Below are 17773 nucleotides of genomic sequence, written 5' to 3' on the forward strand. Positions count from 1 at the left end.
TCCTTTTCCAACTCATCAACATCTGAAAACAATCGAATGAATACGATTATTGATGAATATTCTCATTTGTCATGCTTGGAACCAATCTCTATGCTTGATCCTTTTAACACATATTTCTTAACTGATGAAGGGATTATGGAAGTTATGACCTTGGACGAAATGCCATGGGACGATACTCATCATCGTTCAACTTTCTTGCCATCCTTTGACAAAATTGAGAATAATTTCTCATCTATGTTTTCATTTGAGACTCTTAGTGATCCTCAATGTCCAATATCTACCCTTTCTTCCAATTCTGAACAGAATTTAGGGAACATATCAGCAACGATACCCATAGATATCTCAGTGAAACCCGGGATAATTGAAAATATTCATATAGGAGCTTCTTGTTCTTTAGAAGAGATTCAAACTTATAAAGCCCTATTTCAGGAATTTCACGACATCTTTGCCTGGTCATATGAAGAAATGCCAGGAATCAACCCTAGCATAGTTGTACATGAAATAAAAACTTATCCGGATGCTAAGCATGTTAGACAACGATTACGTCCTATACATCCACGAAAAGTTGTCACTATAAAAACTGAGGTTGAAAAATTGTTGAAAGCAAGATTCATTTACCTCGTTCCTTTAACTGATTGGGTATCAAACATTGTACCCGTTAATAAAAAACAAGGAACTATTCGAGTATGTGTTGATTACAGAGATATTAATAAAGCTTGTCCTAAGGACAATTATCCAACTCCGTATATCGACCAAATTGTTGATGACTATGCCGAGAATGAAATTTTTTCATTTATGGATGGATTTTCTAGCTACAATCAGATAAACATACTCCCTATTGATCAGTACAAAACCGCGTTTATATGCCCATGGGGAACTTTTTCTTATCGCAAACTCCCATTTGGCCTAAAAAATGTTGGCGCAACTTTTCAGCGAGCAATGTCTTATGCATTCCACGATATCAAGCATATTGTTCAACCCTATTTAGATGACCTACCAGCTCATTCAATGAAAAGGCAGGATCACCCATTGCACTTAAAAGCAATTTTCATTAGGTGCAGGCATTACAATATTCGCTTGAATCCACACAAATGTGTCTTTTGTGTACAATCAGGTCGGCTTCTAGGTTTCATCATTTCGAAAGAAGGCATTCGTGTTGACCCCCTCAAGGTGGAGGTGATTCTGAATTTGCCTGCTCCTTCTAGCCTTACACAACTCCAAAGTTTGCAAGGGAAAGCAAACTTTTTGCATAGATTCATCCACAATTATGCCGAACTAACCCAGGGTTTTACTCGACTGTTGAAAAAGGGCATTCCTTTTTTTTGGATGAGCTTGCTGATAAAGCTTTTGATGCATTAAAACATGCACTGACCAATGCACCATTACTGCATCCACCTGATTATCATCGAGATTACTTTTTGTACTTAGTTGCGTTCGATGCCACTATTGGCATGGTGTTAGTCCAAGAGGATGATTCTAGCAGTGAACATGTGATTTATTATTTGAGTAGAAATCTCACTAAAACCGAGATTAAATACACACATGTGGAGAAGCTAGCCTTGGCAGCTGTCCAAGTTGTTCAACGATTCCGTCACTATATACTTCTCCGAAAAACAACTATCATTTCAGATTGCAACCCTATGATGTATATTCTCACTAAGCAATTGCTAGGGGGCAAATACTCCAAGTGGATAGTTATATTACAAGAGTTTGATTTAGAATTTGAAAAATCTAAATCAAAGAAATCTTTGGTTTTCGCCGAACTATTGTGTGACTTTCCTCATACTAATATAGAAACTGTAGCAAAAGATTCCTTTGCTGATGAATCTCTCTTTCTTATTAGTACGTCAGATCTGTGGTATGGAGATATCATTATATATCTCCAAACACAAACTTTTAGGCCCGAGTTATCTAAAACTAATCGTCGTCGAATCCGATACCAATCCCAACAATATTATTGGTGACTCTTTACCGTCGCGGTACCGATTCTATATTCTGACATTGTTTGACTCTCCAAGAGGCCAAAAAAACATTAAATGACTGCCATTCTAGAGCATGTGGCGGTCATATGTCTGGGTATGCTACTGCCCAAAAGATATTACGTGCTGGTTATTTTTGGCCTTCAATGTTTAAAGATTGCATTATTGCAGTCCGCAAATGCCATAATTGCCAAATCTACGATCGCAAAATGTAAGCACCTCCAGCTCCTCTTCACCCTATCATAGTTGTCGGTCATTTTGCCAAATGGGGCATTGATTTTGCAACCTGTAACCCTCACTCGACTGGGGGGCATGGGTATATTATCCTTGTAGTCGATTACTTTACAAAATGGGTCGAGGCAATGCCTACATATAGAGATGACGGCAAAACTGCAACAGTTTTCATTTTCAATCATGTGATTGCTCGGTTTGGTGTCCCACAAGCTATTGTTACAGACCATGGTAGTCATTTTCGTAACTTTATGATGGTTGAACTATCCGCACAGCTCGGCCTACGCCATGATAGCTCTACTCCTTACTATCCACAAGCTAATGGTCAGGTCGAAGCCGTCAATAAAGTTTTAACCAATATGATTAAACGGATAGTTGGTATTCATAAAGGAAACTGGCATTCCATGCTCTTTTCAGCACTGTGGGCTTACCGTACTACTGCAAAAACATCAACGAGTTTTACTCCTTTCCAACTTGTTTATGGTTTGGAAGCAGTGTTACCCATTGAATGTGAAATCCCATCTCTGAAACTAGTTATCGAATTACTGCATGCTACCTCTGTAGACGAAGAACGTTTTGTACATTTAGCACGTTTAGATGAAAATCGCCATGATGTCGCACTGGCTAGCAAAGCTCACAAAAACGTGTCAAAGCTCAATTTGATCAAAATGTCAATCCTCGTTCATATTCAAAAGGTGACCTAGTCTTGGTTTATGATCAAGCTCATGACAAGTTAGGCGCGGGAAAGTTCGAACCCATGTGGCATGGCCCTTACATCATAAAACGCATATTAGCTAAAGGTCCCACAAGCCGGTTGATTACGATGGTATTCCTTTGGGAAAGCCCAGAAATGGTCTTTACCTAAAGAAATATTATGCATAAAATTTTGGTGGAGATTTGTACATTATTTACCGTTTTTTAGGTATGTGTGATAGTTAATGTTTTTCACATTTTCTACTACTTCTCCTGCTTATCTTGTTTTGCACTTGATTTGTAGATGTCGACGTTCCCTCATACTTACATTGGCTTTGCTGATGACGCTAGTCGTAGTACTCGGAATTTATCCTCTGCAACCTGGGTTATCTATTCACCTGAGCTAGTCTCTATTCATGGAATATGCCTCGGTCAAACAACAAATAACATAGCAGAATATAGCGCAGTCATTGAGCTATTAGTTGATGCCATCACATTTGGTATCTGGCGTTTGATCGTTAGGTTAGATTCGTAGCTCGTAGTATTACATTTAAATAGTGTCTATACAGTAAGGAGTCCAACAATGTTAAGAGTGTTTTTACGGGTCTGTCTTTTGGAAAGGCGATTTGATTACATCGAATATCAACAATTTCGAGATATTTAAACACATTGACAGACACATTGGTTAATCATGTGTTAAATAAACATTTGCAACATTTGTAAATTAAAAACAATATCCATTCATACATTGATCAAGATAAACAGTAGGCAAAAATAGTATTTTTTCATTAAAATAGAGTTTGCATAGAAGTGTGTCTACAAAATAGGTCATCCGAGGACATAAGGCCTCGTGGCCTTTTATTTTCCGAATATGATGACACCAAAAATCAAAAATGTGGTCCTAGAAACTAGAACAGCTAAGCATGATGATGCTCATGATGACAAACAACAGCACGAGCAACTCGACGTAGTAATCATCTAAGTGGCCCTAGAATCCCAACTACATGTCTGTGATAAGGGCAAGGAATGTCATATGTCCCAGTCTCTGGGATATCCAAAGTCAACCTCTCGAGGTTGTGTTCCAACTCTGTCAGAATCTCTTCTGCCTCCGGGTTAGCTGCCGCAGCCACTACAGGCTGCTCGCCTCGTCTGTCAAATCGCCTCAGCCCTGCTGGTCGGTTTGGGCCCACATTTGCACATGCATTTCAGATAATTAGCCTTTGAAGACAAAAACACATAAAAAATTAAAAAATTGAAAACATGTCAAAATGAGAAATTCTCACCTAGATCACCCCACTGAGTTCCGGCTGGAAGTGGGATATCAGGATCACCTCTGTAATCCATCCCAACATATGGAAAGTCCTCGATCGGAACGATCTACTGGCCTAGCCAGTCAAAAAACTCAGGAGTATACCTCACTACTGGTCCATCACCTCCATGATGTGCCATCAGTGCAACCCACCTCATCATGTGTGGATCCCTAGGTTCCCCCTCATCTGCTAGAATCTGTTGTGGTCGGAGAAGAGGAATCCTCTCTAGGGAGAAAGCAATAAGAATGGTGCCATAACCGAAATTCTTCAATTTCCCATTCTTGCATCTAGTTAGTTGTCCCTTCATGTTTACCACCACTGCCTCGCACCAGTTGAACACCGTGGATTCCCAGCATTCCACGGCAGTCTGCATCTGTGCCCGCGTGGCTAAATGAAGGGCAGCGCTACCACACAACTTGCTAACAGTGAAAGTAATGGTCCTTAGGGGCAAGAGCTCGATGGTCTGAATATCAATTTTGCCATCCTTGGGTGGTGCACCCCTGCAAAAGCATCGTAGATACCCATCAGTAGTATCTCCTCCTGTCCTCTGTCCAAATAATGAAATGTCGGCTCCCCGACGAGACAACCCAATCAAGAAATAGATGTCATCAACGTCAATGGTAACGCGATGATCTGCAATCACAAAACATTGTTCCTGGACATTCCAGGTTCTTACCAGCCATGTCATCAAATCTACCTGAGCTTTCATCCCAAGAATGAGCCAGTATTTCAGGAGGCCACAAGTTCTTAGAGCCTGCATGGTAGCTGGATCTGCCAAAGCTGCCAAATCATTGGCTTCATGCTCTCTTTCCCTCCACTCCATTTTGAACAATCAATTAGCCTAAAATGACCATTTTAAAAGGATTAGAATCATTTTTGAAAACCATCTCATGTTTTTTGAGGCCCAAATCTTGCAAAAAAATAAACCCTCGTCGTCTGCGATGCCGCTGTCTTGCAGACAGGGCGCAGTTGCACGGATTTTTTCGGAAAAATCCGCGCAGGCCGTGATTTTCCATGTGGAAAATTTTATCTGCCTATGCGGGCCCGACTGAAAGAAACCAGCATAGGGCCGAGGGCACATTTTTTAACATAATCTTGCCCCAAAAAATTAACTGGAAGCTTAAAATGGAAATTTGAAAGGATAAAAACCTAAGTTAAGGAGAGATCTTCTACCTAGAAGAAGCGGTTCACGATTTCGGCCACCGGTTAGCTCGGAATCAGTCCTGGAATTCTGGTGGTAAAAACTCCTCTCTGCTCTCAAATGGTTAAAAAGCAAAATGGTGAAAAATAATTTACTTTTCCCACTTTTAGAGGGTTTTTAAGCCAAAGAATATTATCTTTTATATTTTAAATCTTTTAGGAGGGAAAATCTTATATTTTGAGCAATTATAACGATTTATTGAGCTTAAATGTGCAGGATAGGTTACAAAGCGAGGATAAATCATTTTGACTATTTAGCAGACTTTTATCACTTTTCATGCTCTTAAAAAATTGCGAAAAGTGAAAATCATAGAGTCCTCTTTCAAGCCCTTTTCAGACTCTTCTAAAAATGAAAAGACTATCGAGTACTTGCTTGTTCGAACTTGTAAAAGTAAAAGAACAACCGTCCACTCAGTATAAGTTTACCCCTTTTACAGACTGAGTTAGAACTATTTGTGAAAAAGATATACGTTGATCGAACATAGTCAATAGAGTTCTCTCTTGTATTATTTTATCCTTTTTCAGACCTGAGGGACTAGAACTTACAAAAAAGAACCTGATGGAGTCTACTTATGTTTTTCTTCCGACTCTCTAAAACTGAAAAACGTCAAGCTTTACTTTCTCCACGCTCGTTAAAATTTTACGGTAAAAGAACTAAATGAGTATCATTTTTGTGTCTTTTTCAAACACTTTAAAAAGAAAACGACATCGAGTTACTCCTTTACTGGACTCGTAAAAAGTTAAAAACTAAATAGCATAGGACCCGTTAAGCATGACAGGACCAAACCATTCCTTCTCAGGATTCGTTAAAAATACTTCGATGGACTCATCCGAAGGATGAGCTTACAATCCAAGCATATGTTATCCTCCTCAAGCTTGTAAAAAATAAAGAGGTACTTGCCAGTAATGGTGGGGGGAAATTGGGAAAAGGTGTCCATTTTACATTTTCATTTCTAAAGGTAGCATGTCGCTCTTGAACACGACACTCCGTCACACTCATGTCCGGGTTGGGAAATCCATTTGTCTTACAATTAATCGAACCTCATTGAAAGTCTTCATGGTTTTTGGTATTATCGTTAAGTCAAATGTTGCCAAGTCAATTGTCGTGTCGTTATGTGTTCAAGAGAAGTTCAACCTCAGTTCAAAATTCCTTTGCAAATTCTAGCCTTCAATCGCATCGGCCATCCTTGAGTCAGTCCTTGCAAACTATTTTCAAAACTTGACATTGTGTTTCGTGTCGTAGGCTTTCCTACGACAGGTCGCTTCCTATCAACTTCAACTCATTATCTAGGAAGTTGATCTAGAAACCTTCAGTGCCTTGAGACCTGCATGCCTTAATGGCAAGTTTCTCGCCTTCGACGACATGTTCTCATCATTGGCCTTCGATCAAACGATTCTATGAGTGTTCGACTTCAGATCACTTATTCGCACTTCATAGATTGTACTAGAAGTACCTTGAGAACCATTGTCATTATTGGTGGTTTCTCTCACACTTGTTAACAGTTCACATCATTGACCGGTAATCAAGTGGTTTCTGCCATGTTCGACTTCGAAACATTCACTCGCATGATTAGATTCGTACTGCGGATCAAGAGATGGAAATCAAAACCCTGGATCTAGTTTCATCAATCCAGGTTGCGAGGAGATTTTATATTCATAATTATGAAGACCTATTTATGACAGATGGTTGTGTCCATGCTGTGTTTACTATCTATATGATTTTGGTTTTTCCATGCTTATTCATTGAGTTCGCTTTACTTTGAGTATGGGAATGTCTACCTCAATGATGATTAGTGATATATATTTGCATTGTAATCCTTGAATGTTCCTTGCAGGAATCTGACCATTATCTCTGATCCGATCCTTGGAATGATAAGGCGCTTCACTCTTTTAAACTTATTTTACAAACTTCGCACTTTAGGGGGCAATCTGTTACATGTCAATTTGTCGGCATGATCAGTTTATGGATCTTTTTACCATCTGTGAACATGTTTGAATGAACTCCCTTAGAAGTCAAACAACCCAAAATATCTTGAAATAGATGAGAAATTTGGGGAAAATAGTTGTCACACCTTGTTAAGTTTCACCTGCGCTGATTTTTCTAGATTTTCCCGCGCATTCGCTAGAATTAACTCTGAGAACAACGCAGATCTGTGCACTATCTTCCACTATAAACTGCGTAGGTAAATCAATAAAAAGTACATTCTAGAAACATAGTTGGCTATATATTTCCCAATTGAAAGCTTCCAGGTGATGACTATTCGAACTAAAACCCCCAGATGGTGCATCTTAATCCCTTTTCTCATGGAAACCTAATCCCTCAATTAAGGAGTCTCATCCTCCTCTTTTGGATCTGAAACTTCTTCCTCTTGGCCTATTCAATGACTAGAGGGATTGAGGAGGTGAGAACTCAGGGAATATAAACTCATGTTGTTAGTTTGAAACAGAAAAGCTTGTCATCTAAGGAGGAGATTGAAGGCATTTGGGAGGGACCTCACGGCATCAAGGCGAAGGTTGTAAGGCTCCTCTTTATCTTTGATTAATACAAATGAACACTTCCTCCCATTGATTTGTCTTATTGGAGTGATGAATGGTTTATAATTGTTTATAGTGTTTATTAAGGCAATATCAATTACTAATTTCCTTGATCATTAGGTTAAGTTTTGTTTGGATTACTATATTGCATATGCTTTTGATCCTTTTATGGTCTATGTTTGCAGGTCTTATCAAGCATTGAGGAGTTGCATCAAATCACAACAAGGGATCTTCATCGAGCATTTTGTGAAATAGGTAAGAGGCTCATCCATTAGCCTTAATTCTTATAATTCGAACAAGACGAACTTAGGGAAAGAGTCAGTTCAATTGTCTTGCTTATTTCTAGTTTCCGTCAAGGATCTAGGGAGATAGCTCTTGTCTGCAAGAGGGATTTGTCTGGTATAACACTAATAAACTTGATTGTACTTGTTAGAAGAAAAGATTTTCTCCCAATTATAAATCTTTTGTGTTCATGTGTTCAATCTTTGATAGTTAATAATTGTTGATGGTTAAAAATTGGTTAATTGACTAAATACCAATTCACCCCCCCCCTCAATATTTCCAACACAACACACTTGCACTTAACTTAGCCTTGCACTTTGACAGTGAGGTGGGATTGGTCTTGAGAGAAAAAATTGCCCCCACCTTTGTCTTAAAACTCTCCACGCCGTTTGGATCCAACTAAAAGCAGCCCCTACCATGGCATCTCCGATCTTGAGGCTATATTGGGGTCGGCTTGATGAGCTATCCACCTTGTATCATGAATTTTATATTGTTAGGGGACATTTAGCCTAATTTGGACTAAATTGCTTGGTTACCCTCATATAAATAGGGGAGTGATTCACTTATTTGAATCATTGTCACACGTGGAGATTATTTATCTCTTGTATTAGCATATTTTCTCTAGTTTTCTATAAAGCAGTAGTTGAACAACTTCTCTTGGGGACTCTTGTAAGTTGTGATGTGGATTAATCTCTTTCCATGGTTGTTTATGGTGAATCTTGGATGAATGCATAGTAAAGTAAGTAGGTTTAGTTCTTTTGTCTTAAGCATGTTAGCACGGTATTTGTTTCATGATACTTGTTAAATTAAACCTTCTTCCAAGACTTCGGGGAAGTAACATGTTAGCTCCTTCCCTTGATTCATTTTGAAAATTGAGAACCTTGATTTCAAACCTAAGGAAATTAGGCTTACTTGCCCTAGTGTTGTTTGAATCTTGTTTATACTCCAAGAAACCCTAGATTACTTTGTTCCTAGACTCCATCAGCCCTAGATTGAGAAGGCATTAGTCCCCTCTTTTATATAAATCATAGTTTATCATAAATATCATTTTATTTATTGTTTTGGCATAAATTCAGGTTTTATTACAACAAAATTTTATATTTTCAGTATTTATTGACTAACAAGCTAATAACATAAGGTTAGGAGTTGTTTTGGAAGCATTGGATGAACAAAAACTGCATTTTAAGTGCCATTTCCAACCATTAATTAGGGCTGATGTCTAGGGTTATTAGTGTTGTTAAATGCCTTTAAATCATCGAAAAATTGTTATAATTTACTCTGTCATGTACTCATAATGTTAACCCCCATTTTACATTTTTTATCATAGTTTTTGGAGCTAAATTTGCTGCTCACATAAGCTGTTATATTGTTGTAATTATCGATTTTCCATTGCTAGTTTATGATAGTCTTATGTAATTTCTTGTTTGGTGTGTCCGGGAAACCTATGTAATCCTCTATCGGTTAACTTAAGCCTCTAGATTGAGCCATAGTAACCTTTGAACCAAAATATGGAAGTTACTCCCTTATCCACCTCAAACGCTAATTTCCTATCTTCATAATAGGTGGAAAATCATTGTAAAATCCTTAGGAGGTGTTACTCACCAAAATGGTTAACCCTATAGGAGAAAACTTTTCTCCTACATTTGACAGACAGCCAACTAGCATCCCTTGACATTCACTTCTTGATGATGATATGACATGCACCTCTCACCATTCAACATTCCTCTTAAATGAAGGTGGGTTGCTACTCAACGAGTACTTTGATCAATCTACAATCGAGTGTTTATACTTGATCTTTTGGGCATTTAATACGAATAAAGGGGTGATCTTGACTATAAATTTGTTCTCTCACCTTACCAGGGGGTTAATCTTTAACCCCAGTCTAGTGGGACCTCCTTTAAGGCCTTAGCGTTATAAGAGGGGCACTGCTTGGAAAACCTAGATTGAAGTATCATGTTCATTCTCCCTTGCACCATACTTAACACATTTCATGACACATTATAAGCCTTTTATATGCCATCTCCATTCTTCGGGTCTAACTTGTCATTAATTCATTGGGATTTGGCACCCTCTTATCCACATCCTTGAGTAGGGTCGGGAAACATTGCTTGGAGGTTGATGCAACTAAAAGAATACAAAAGCATAATATTGCCACAATTAAAGAAAAAGAAAGTTAAAATGCAAAAGATGGTTGGGACAATAATTAGCTTGTGGGCAAGAGACTAGCATGAGCTCTACCCTCCTCATTCGTCATCACTTGGTTCCTGAGCACTTGATGCTCCTCCTCATTAAAAGGAAACCTTGCATGTTCCAACCCTAATAAGCAATGAACAACCTCATCTTAAGGGGTAAAATTAAATGCTATATCACTAGCCTAGATCCATCTTAACCTCGAATTTATTGAGCGCCAAGAGGGATCAAATCTCTTTTCATAGTAAAAGAGGTTTGTATCTCAAGAGATTTGATCCCTCTCAGCATTGATAGATCGGGGGTTAAGATAGATCTAGGTTGGTATTAATATTAATCTTTTAATATTAATATTAGATTTTTTTTATATGGCATGATAACAAAATTAATATTTTCAAATATTACAACTTTGACATGGAAATATTTATGTCATTAAAGATTTTAATATATCCATACGATATGGTTTTTCCTTTTAAAGATTCATTTTACAAATATTTAATTAAAAGAAATATTAAAAGATTTGGAGTAGGATTTTCAATTCTTTGTGTTGAATTGCATTGTAGTTTTTTTTTATCTATATGGTTATTTTCATTTTTGTTTTGGACCGACAATAATATTTTTTATTTTTATTTTATTCGAGACGTGGCATACTTACACATCGCTTACATAATGGGATGTAGAATGCGCCTCTAGGTGCAATAATTTCTTTTTGATTATTATTTTATTGGAGATGTGACATACTTACACATCGCCTACATACTGGGCTATAAAATGAGCCTCTTGGCGCAATAAAAGCAAGCTCTAACCCTTGAGCTCTGCACCCAAAATAAAAACATTATTATGAAGTAAAAGGCACACTAGAGAGATGGAAAAAGCAGGCCGACTAGTGTAACTCATGCATCCATTATTACTCCCTCCATCACATCAATACACTCAGGATGTGGACTCCCATCAACTAGTCCCCTAACTATGGCACTTGGCCATGAAGTCTTTCCCCTCCATCGCCACTCATTTACACCAACACCTATTGATTGAAGTGTTAACCTTGGAAATGCCACCTCCCCTTGGGGACTGGAAGCACCTAATAGGGTTGACCATTAGCCACCCTTACCAAGGTAGGGAACACCTTTACAGGACTTGGTCTAGTTAAATATTAGAAGGTGATCCCAGTTTGAAGTATTAATATGCCCATAACATACAAGTTTGGTCCACTTGGATGTTTATATGATCTTAGTCTATAATGAATGGTTGCTTTCACTAGAGTTTAAGTTGGCCTTGCCAGGTGGCCCACATCAGCACAGGGCTTGCAGCACCCACTCCAAAAGTGCCTAGGCCCTACAGAGAGATTGATGACTTAGCAAATGCAGCATTGCCCACTTACAGCAAAGCATTGGGTATTATGATGACTTGATCAGTTGATACAAAACCCAGAGTAGAACCAGGATGCTGATCTTATTTTGCCTAGCACAGAGGATTCTTGATGATTGCACCACTAGACCCAGCATGCCCCCAAATCGTGCTTGATATTACCTGATGGGCAAGCCATGATTCAGAGCCCAAATGAGGATGGTTTTCCATAGGATGATTAGGGAGGGCTTGTTGCACCTAATGGAGCCCTAACACTGGAGAGAGGAGGCACTGCGTTGGCCATTGGAGACCCATGGAGATGGCGTGGGGACACCCCATCTTGATTTGGGACCGTTGGAGCTGCTTTGAAGTTGGATTTAGGAACTACTCATCAAATGATGGATGATCATGATGCTTGGAGACACTTTCAGCCTTCCTTTCACTATGACTCAGCATTTGGAGCCCAAAAAATGCATGACAGCATCATATTAGAGGTTTACGGCTCACACGTGTGGATCTACTTTAGCATTATTTCATGTTGAGCTAGTGGGTTGGCTTGTAACCAAAGGTTTGTTTTATGTTTACTCATTATCAAACTTGTTTTAGGGGCTTCATAGTTAAAATTCGATGAGGTAGACCTCATATAAATAAGAGGTCACCTCACTCTTTTATTTCACCATCACTTGTGAACTATTTCGGCCCTCTTAGAGGTTTCTTCCTAGTTCTTGTAGCTTGTTATTCTTGTAAAGATGTGATCTTTGTGGATATTTTTGCTATTGTAGACTAGTCCTTGTTGTGGAGACATCACTTTGGGATAATGAAGGATTGTTCATGGATATCTTGTGAGTATTTTTGTTGTTGAATATATTTTATGGTTATTGCATGCAATATATTTTGTTAGGGTTTCCATGTTCCTTGTCTAAATTGCATATCTTTATGTAAAATTTTAGTGAATTGTTGTACATTAAAGAGTCTTGAACATCCCTTGAGAACCTCCTAGAGAGCTTTTTCTCTTGTTCTTATCCCTGTATTGAGTGATAGCTAAGATTTTGAAAGAGGAAATTTCGGGTTTCCCCCTTGCTCCCTTCTAGGGTTTGATATCTCCACAGTAATTTTTCCCTTAGGCTCCATCACCCAAGAAGCAGGCATTGGCTTCCACATAGATGATCAAACACTACTACAACTTCATTATTTCCTCTCTCTCAATCTATTTTGGCCCTTCAAGGCAAGTCGTTAGGGCTAGGGCATTGGGTTGAATTCAACTAGGGTGGATGTATTACCTTGTTTTGAGGTTATTCTTGCAGGTTGGACCTTGTAACATAAAAATCCTTACCTTTGCATGGTTGGACTGCTTCCCTGGGCTGATGTCACAAACCCTACGCAATTTGCCCTAGGAAACACTAATCTAGCATTAAAGCTTCAACTTAGGGCTTGTTGAATGCTTGTTGCTCCTTTTTGTTGATCATACTTATTTTCAAGCCTTTTCTTGGTCTTATATGCCTAAGTGTGTCACTTTTCTAGCATATCATTGGAACCCTAGGCTATAAGTACCAATGTCGAAAAAGCCAAACTCGTGAATAAATTAGCAAGGGTCCAAAAATTGAAAAAGTTGTAAAAGTCAAGAGAAATTTGAAAAAATCAGCAAAATTTAAAAAGTACAAAAATATTCATTTTTTTCAATTTTTTTAGCATCAAAAGTATCCACAACATCAAATAAATGCATTGCCACATAAATATGAAATGAAAGCTAATATATAAGATGTATAAGAAGTCTAGAGCTACATCACATATCACCAGTGAATCAAGTCCTAACTCAGTCTCAAGAGTCAAAATATCAACAAAAAATGAGTCATCTACATGTCATAAACTAATCAGTCATTGAGTTCCTCTGCCCCTTTTACGAGAATAGGGAATGGCTTGTCTTTTCCTCTAGAGGAAGAAGGCCCTACCTTTGGGGCTACAAATGGACTTTGTCGTCCTCTAGAAGCGAAAATAAGAGGTCGTGTCATGTTGAGCAGTGGACAAAACTCCAAATCCACACCACAAAACTAGTCAAATCTCCTCCTCTTGGGCAGTGACAAATTCCTCCTCTCTCCAAAGGCTCAAATAGTGAAGGATTGAGTGCAAAATGAGTAAAAAAATCAAGCTTTCCCCAAATTATACACGGCCCATAAAAGAGTCAGTATTTTTGGATCGAAACACAATTTTATCGAGAGTTTATCGATTAAATCGCGAATTTTTCAAGTTTGAAAAACTCGACCGATAACATCAGCGAGTTGAAAAACTGACAATTTCTAGATGTTATCGGGATGTTATCAGGAGGTTTTCCACACAGATAAGTACTCTTGGTAGGTTCCTTGGAGGGCACACTATTCCTTATTTCATTGGATTGAGCCTTGTTCTTAGTCTGAGTACCCTACCTAAGCCTATTAAAGTTGTCACCTTTGAGCTATTGCCTTAGAATATCTATTAGGTGACTTATATAGGGAAGCCTCTCTTGTGGTGAAACTCCACTAAAGAGCAAGGGGTGGAATGTTGGGGTGACAGTGGCCTCCACCTCATTGTTGTATCTTGGTCTAGCCCTTGTTTTGTGAGACCTCTCATAAGACCTGCTAGATTTTGACGCAACAGGAGGTACTTAGCTTAAGTTCCTTGAATTATTTGATCCCTAATATCTACTAGGGAAGCCGCCTTTGTGTTGGATTGCATCCACACTAAAACAAGGGGAGTAGTTACTAAAGTGACAGTGGTGACACTCCAATTGTTGCACTCTATCTAGGTCATCTAATGAGGCTTTGCACTAGGGTGCTAGATTTTGTTGTAACAAGATCAATGTGAATTTTTGTAACCTCACATCAAGTGCAATGGGTTCAGGGTAGCAACAAAATGAAGAATTGCCCTGATATGTAAACCATTTAGCGAGACGATTACTTTTCCTAGGCTTGCAAAGGTGCAAGTCCCGTCGATGACACTTTTGACACGTACTTCTAAGAATGTGCCTCTGCACTTGAAAGTGCCTTCAGACTAGTTATGCCTACAGCCTACTTTTTTTCCAGTATTTCAAGCTTCAACAAAAAAAGGATGAGAGCTTGTGTTTCCTCATACACCTCAGGTAGATAATGGCCAACCAAATTTCATAATTTGACAATTTTTTCCTTTGTTTCAAATATTAATCCACTTGGATCGAGAACATAAACGGGACCTTACTAGTATCACTGTGTTCTGTATTGAGATCTTGTAGTCAATGAGGCCACCAAAAATTATCCCACGAGTTCCCATTAGCGTAGGTCACTCACCTAATGATGTTTTCTTCCAGGCATTTCGCGCTGACATTAAAATTACAAGTTCACATGATGAGAATATTTAGCCCCCTTCAATTACAGCTAACCATCACATTAATTTACCAGGACCATACTCTTATAGCTGGTTTGTAATGCTTTGCAGAGTTTACCTACCTTGGCCTACCCCCTTTGCTCGCTATGTTTTAATGGTTTGGTGTTAATTTAGGTTTGACTTCTTTCTTTCTATGTTGGGAGATGACTCGTCCACTCTTGTTTGGTTATCAATGTTAGATGTACCTCTTTAGTCGAATTGACCTATATGTCCCATTCACCTACATTGATCATTTGTGGACGCTAACAAATTTCCAATTTCTATTGTTAAATTCACTGTCGTGGATTCTAGTTTAAACAAACCAGCTTTAAAGAAAAGTGTAAAACTAAACCCTGAACAAGGCTTTCTTGGTATGAGGACATAAACAAAACCATAGGTAGTGCTGGCAATAGTTTAGGGTTGCCATTCTACGCTTCATTCCTGTTAATTATTTACAATGTCTCCTCCAGTAAATTCCTCTTATGCAAACCAAATGAAATACACAGCGAGTTTACCTGAAAACAAAGAATGTCGGCTCGAAGCACCTGAGAGAAATAGTTAGAGACTGAAGAGTGTCGATGCCCCGCATCTTTCAGGGTGTTGTACAGCCCGTTTATATTCCAACTGACTATACGCATGGTAGCTGCACTCAAGAGTCAATGAGGCCTGCCAGTAGACTTTAATTGGTTTTTCGTTCTGTGATGGGTTTGGAGATGGCAATTTCATGAATAAACCCCATTTGGAGCCCAAGTGTACGAATCATTGGAATATCATTAGGGGTGCTCGCAGCAGGGTGACGATAGTCCCAGCGTGGCGGGACTAATCTGATACGGCCACTGTCGATAAAAATTAAATTTTTAGTTTGAAAACGCTAGGTATTTTATTACGGGGCAGAGAATCAAATTGAAGAGCTCGTTTTAGTTTCAAAACTATATTGTAATTGTACTTATCTTTTTCTTTTCTTTTTTTTCATTTTTTTTAAATTAGCTTAGATTCATTTTAATTTCGGATTTATCATGCACTGATAGGGATCAAATATCTTGAGGTGCAATTTTTTTTTTGGAGTGTAGAATTTGAGGGAAGGTTTGCACGTGGAAGGATTTTATCCCTCTGGGCACATGATAGATCCCGGGTTAAGATGAATCTAGGCTAGTAGATACATCTTAAAGGGGTGAATCTAGTTGATTGAGAATCTTGTTACATATTTTTTTAAAGTATATACGTTTAACTTTAAATAATTCTATACATCTATATTTTAGTGAAAACCCGAAATATTCATGAATTTCTAGATCTAACTTCTATGTTTGTATTTGTCTTTGTATGTCTCTTTCTTCTTCCCTCTCTCTCCACCTTCCATCTCTGTGTCTATATCCCTCCCTCTCTCCTTCTCTCTCCCCCTCCCCCTCTCCCCCTCTCTCCACCTCTCTCCCTTTTCTATCTCTCTCTTCTTCTCTCTCTCTCCCCTGCCATCTATATATATACCTCCTTCCATCTCCTCTACACACACATCTCTCTCTCTCTCTCATGCCCCCTTCATCTATATCTTTATCTCCCTTTGTCTCTCCTTTTTTATCTCTCTATATCATCCCGCAATCATACACTATTTCTCTCCATATCTATCTATCTCTCCCTCTTCCTCCCCCTCTTCCTCTCTCTCTCTTCCTCTCCTCTCTCTATATCTATCTCTCTGCCTCCCTCCCTCTCTTTGTCTCTCTCTTCTTCCCTCTCTGCGCTCTCCATATATATTTATACCTCCCATTGTCTCTCTGTCTTTGCCTCTCTATCTCACCCCAAAAACATATACTCTCTCTCTCCATATCTATCTCTCTTCCTCCCTCCCTCTCTTTGCCTCTCTCGTCTTCCCTCTCTCCTCCCTCCATCTATATTTCTATCTCTCCTTGCCTCTCCTCCTTTGTTTATCCTTGTCACCCCCAAAACATACATACTCTCTCTCCATATCTATCTATCTCTCTCCCTCCCTCTCTCCCTCCCTCGTCCTCTCCCTCTCTCTCTTCCTTTCTCTTTATCTCTTCCCCTTTTCTCTATCTCTCTCTCTCTTCCCTCCTGCTCTCCTCTCTCCTTCACCATCTCTCCATCTCTCCCTTGTCACTCCCTCTCCCTCTCCCTCTCCACCTTTCTCTCTCTATGTCTTTTTTCTTCCCTCCCTCTCTCTCTTCCTTCCCCTCTCTCCCACCTCCCTCCGTCTCTCTCCACCCTCAAACTCTGTCACTATCTCCTTCCCTCTCTGCCTCTCCCTCCCCCCTCCATATCTATGTCTCCCTCTCTCTCTCTCTTTCCCCCTTCTTTCCCTATCTCTATCCTCTCCTTTTCCCTCTCTTCCCTCATCTCCTCTCTCCCTCATTACGTCTTCATCTCTCCCTTATCACCCCCTCTCTCTCCACCTCTATCTCTTAATGTTTGTGTTCTTCTCTCTCTCTCTCTCTCTCTCTCTCTCTCTTAAAACCAATCCCATTGTATTGTATTTAAGAAAGTATCTAAAAAAAAACATAATTGGTTGTAAAATATTAAACCTATATTTTGGATCAATCATGTTAAAGAAAATACAATAATAAAAAACTTAAAAGAATCATGCACTATCTTTCCTCTATCATTGTTAGTCACTTTGCTTTCTCTCTT

General features: G+C 38.9%; 1 protein-coding gene across 1 annotated transcript in view; it reads right to left on the reverse strand.

Annotated features, from left to right (window-relative positions):
* The window catches only part of LOC149173927 (uncharacterized), a 374409-nt gene extending 358375 nt beyond the window's left edge, over window positions 1-16034 (reverse strand). Inside the window, exon 1 of the mRNA XM_089424796.1 lies at window positions 15652-16034. Coding sequence (XP_089280922.1) covers window positions 15652-15774 — 123 coding nt within the window. The 5' untranslated portion in view covers window positions 15775-16034. The remainder of the gene's footprint in view (window positions 1-15651) is intronic.
* Window positions 16035-17773: the final 1739 nt, after the last annotated feature.

This window comes from Pinus tabuliformis, chromosome 4_2 (genome assembly GCF_031772625.1).
Source record: "Pinus tabuliformis cultivar Carrire ecotype Pingquan chromosome 4_2, CPIR1, whole genome shotgun sequence".
Taxonomy (NCBI): Eukaryota; Viridiplantae; Streptophyta; class Pinopsida; order Pinales; family Pinaceae; genus Pinus; species Pinus tabuliformis.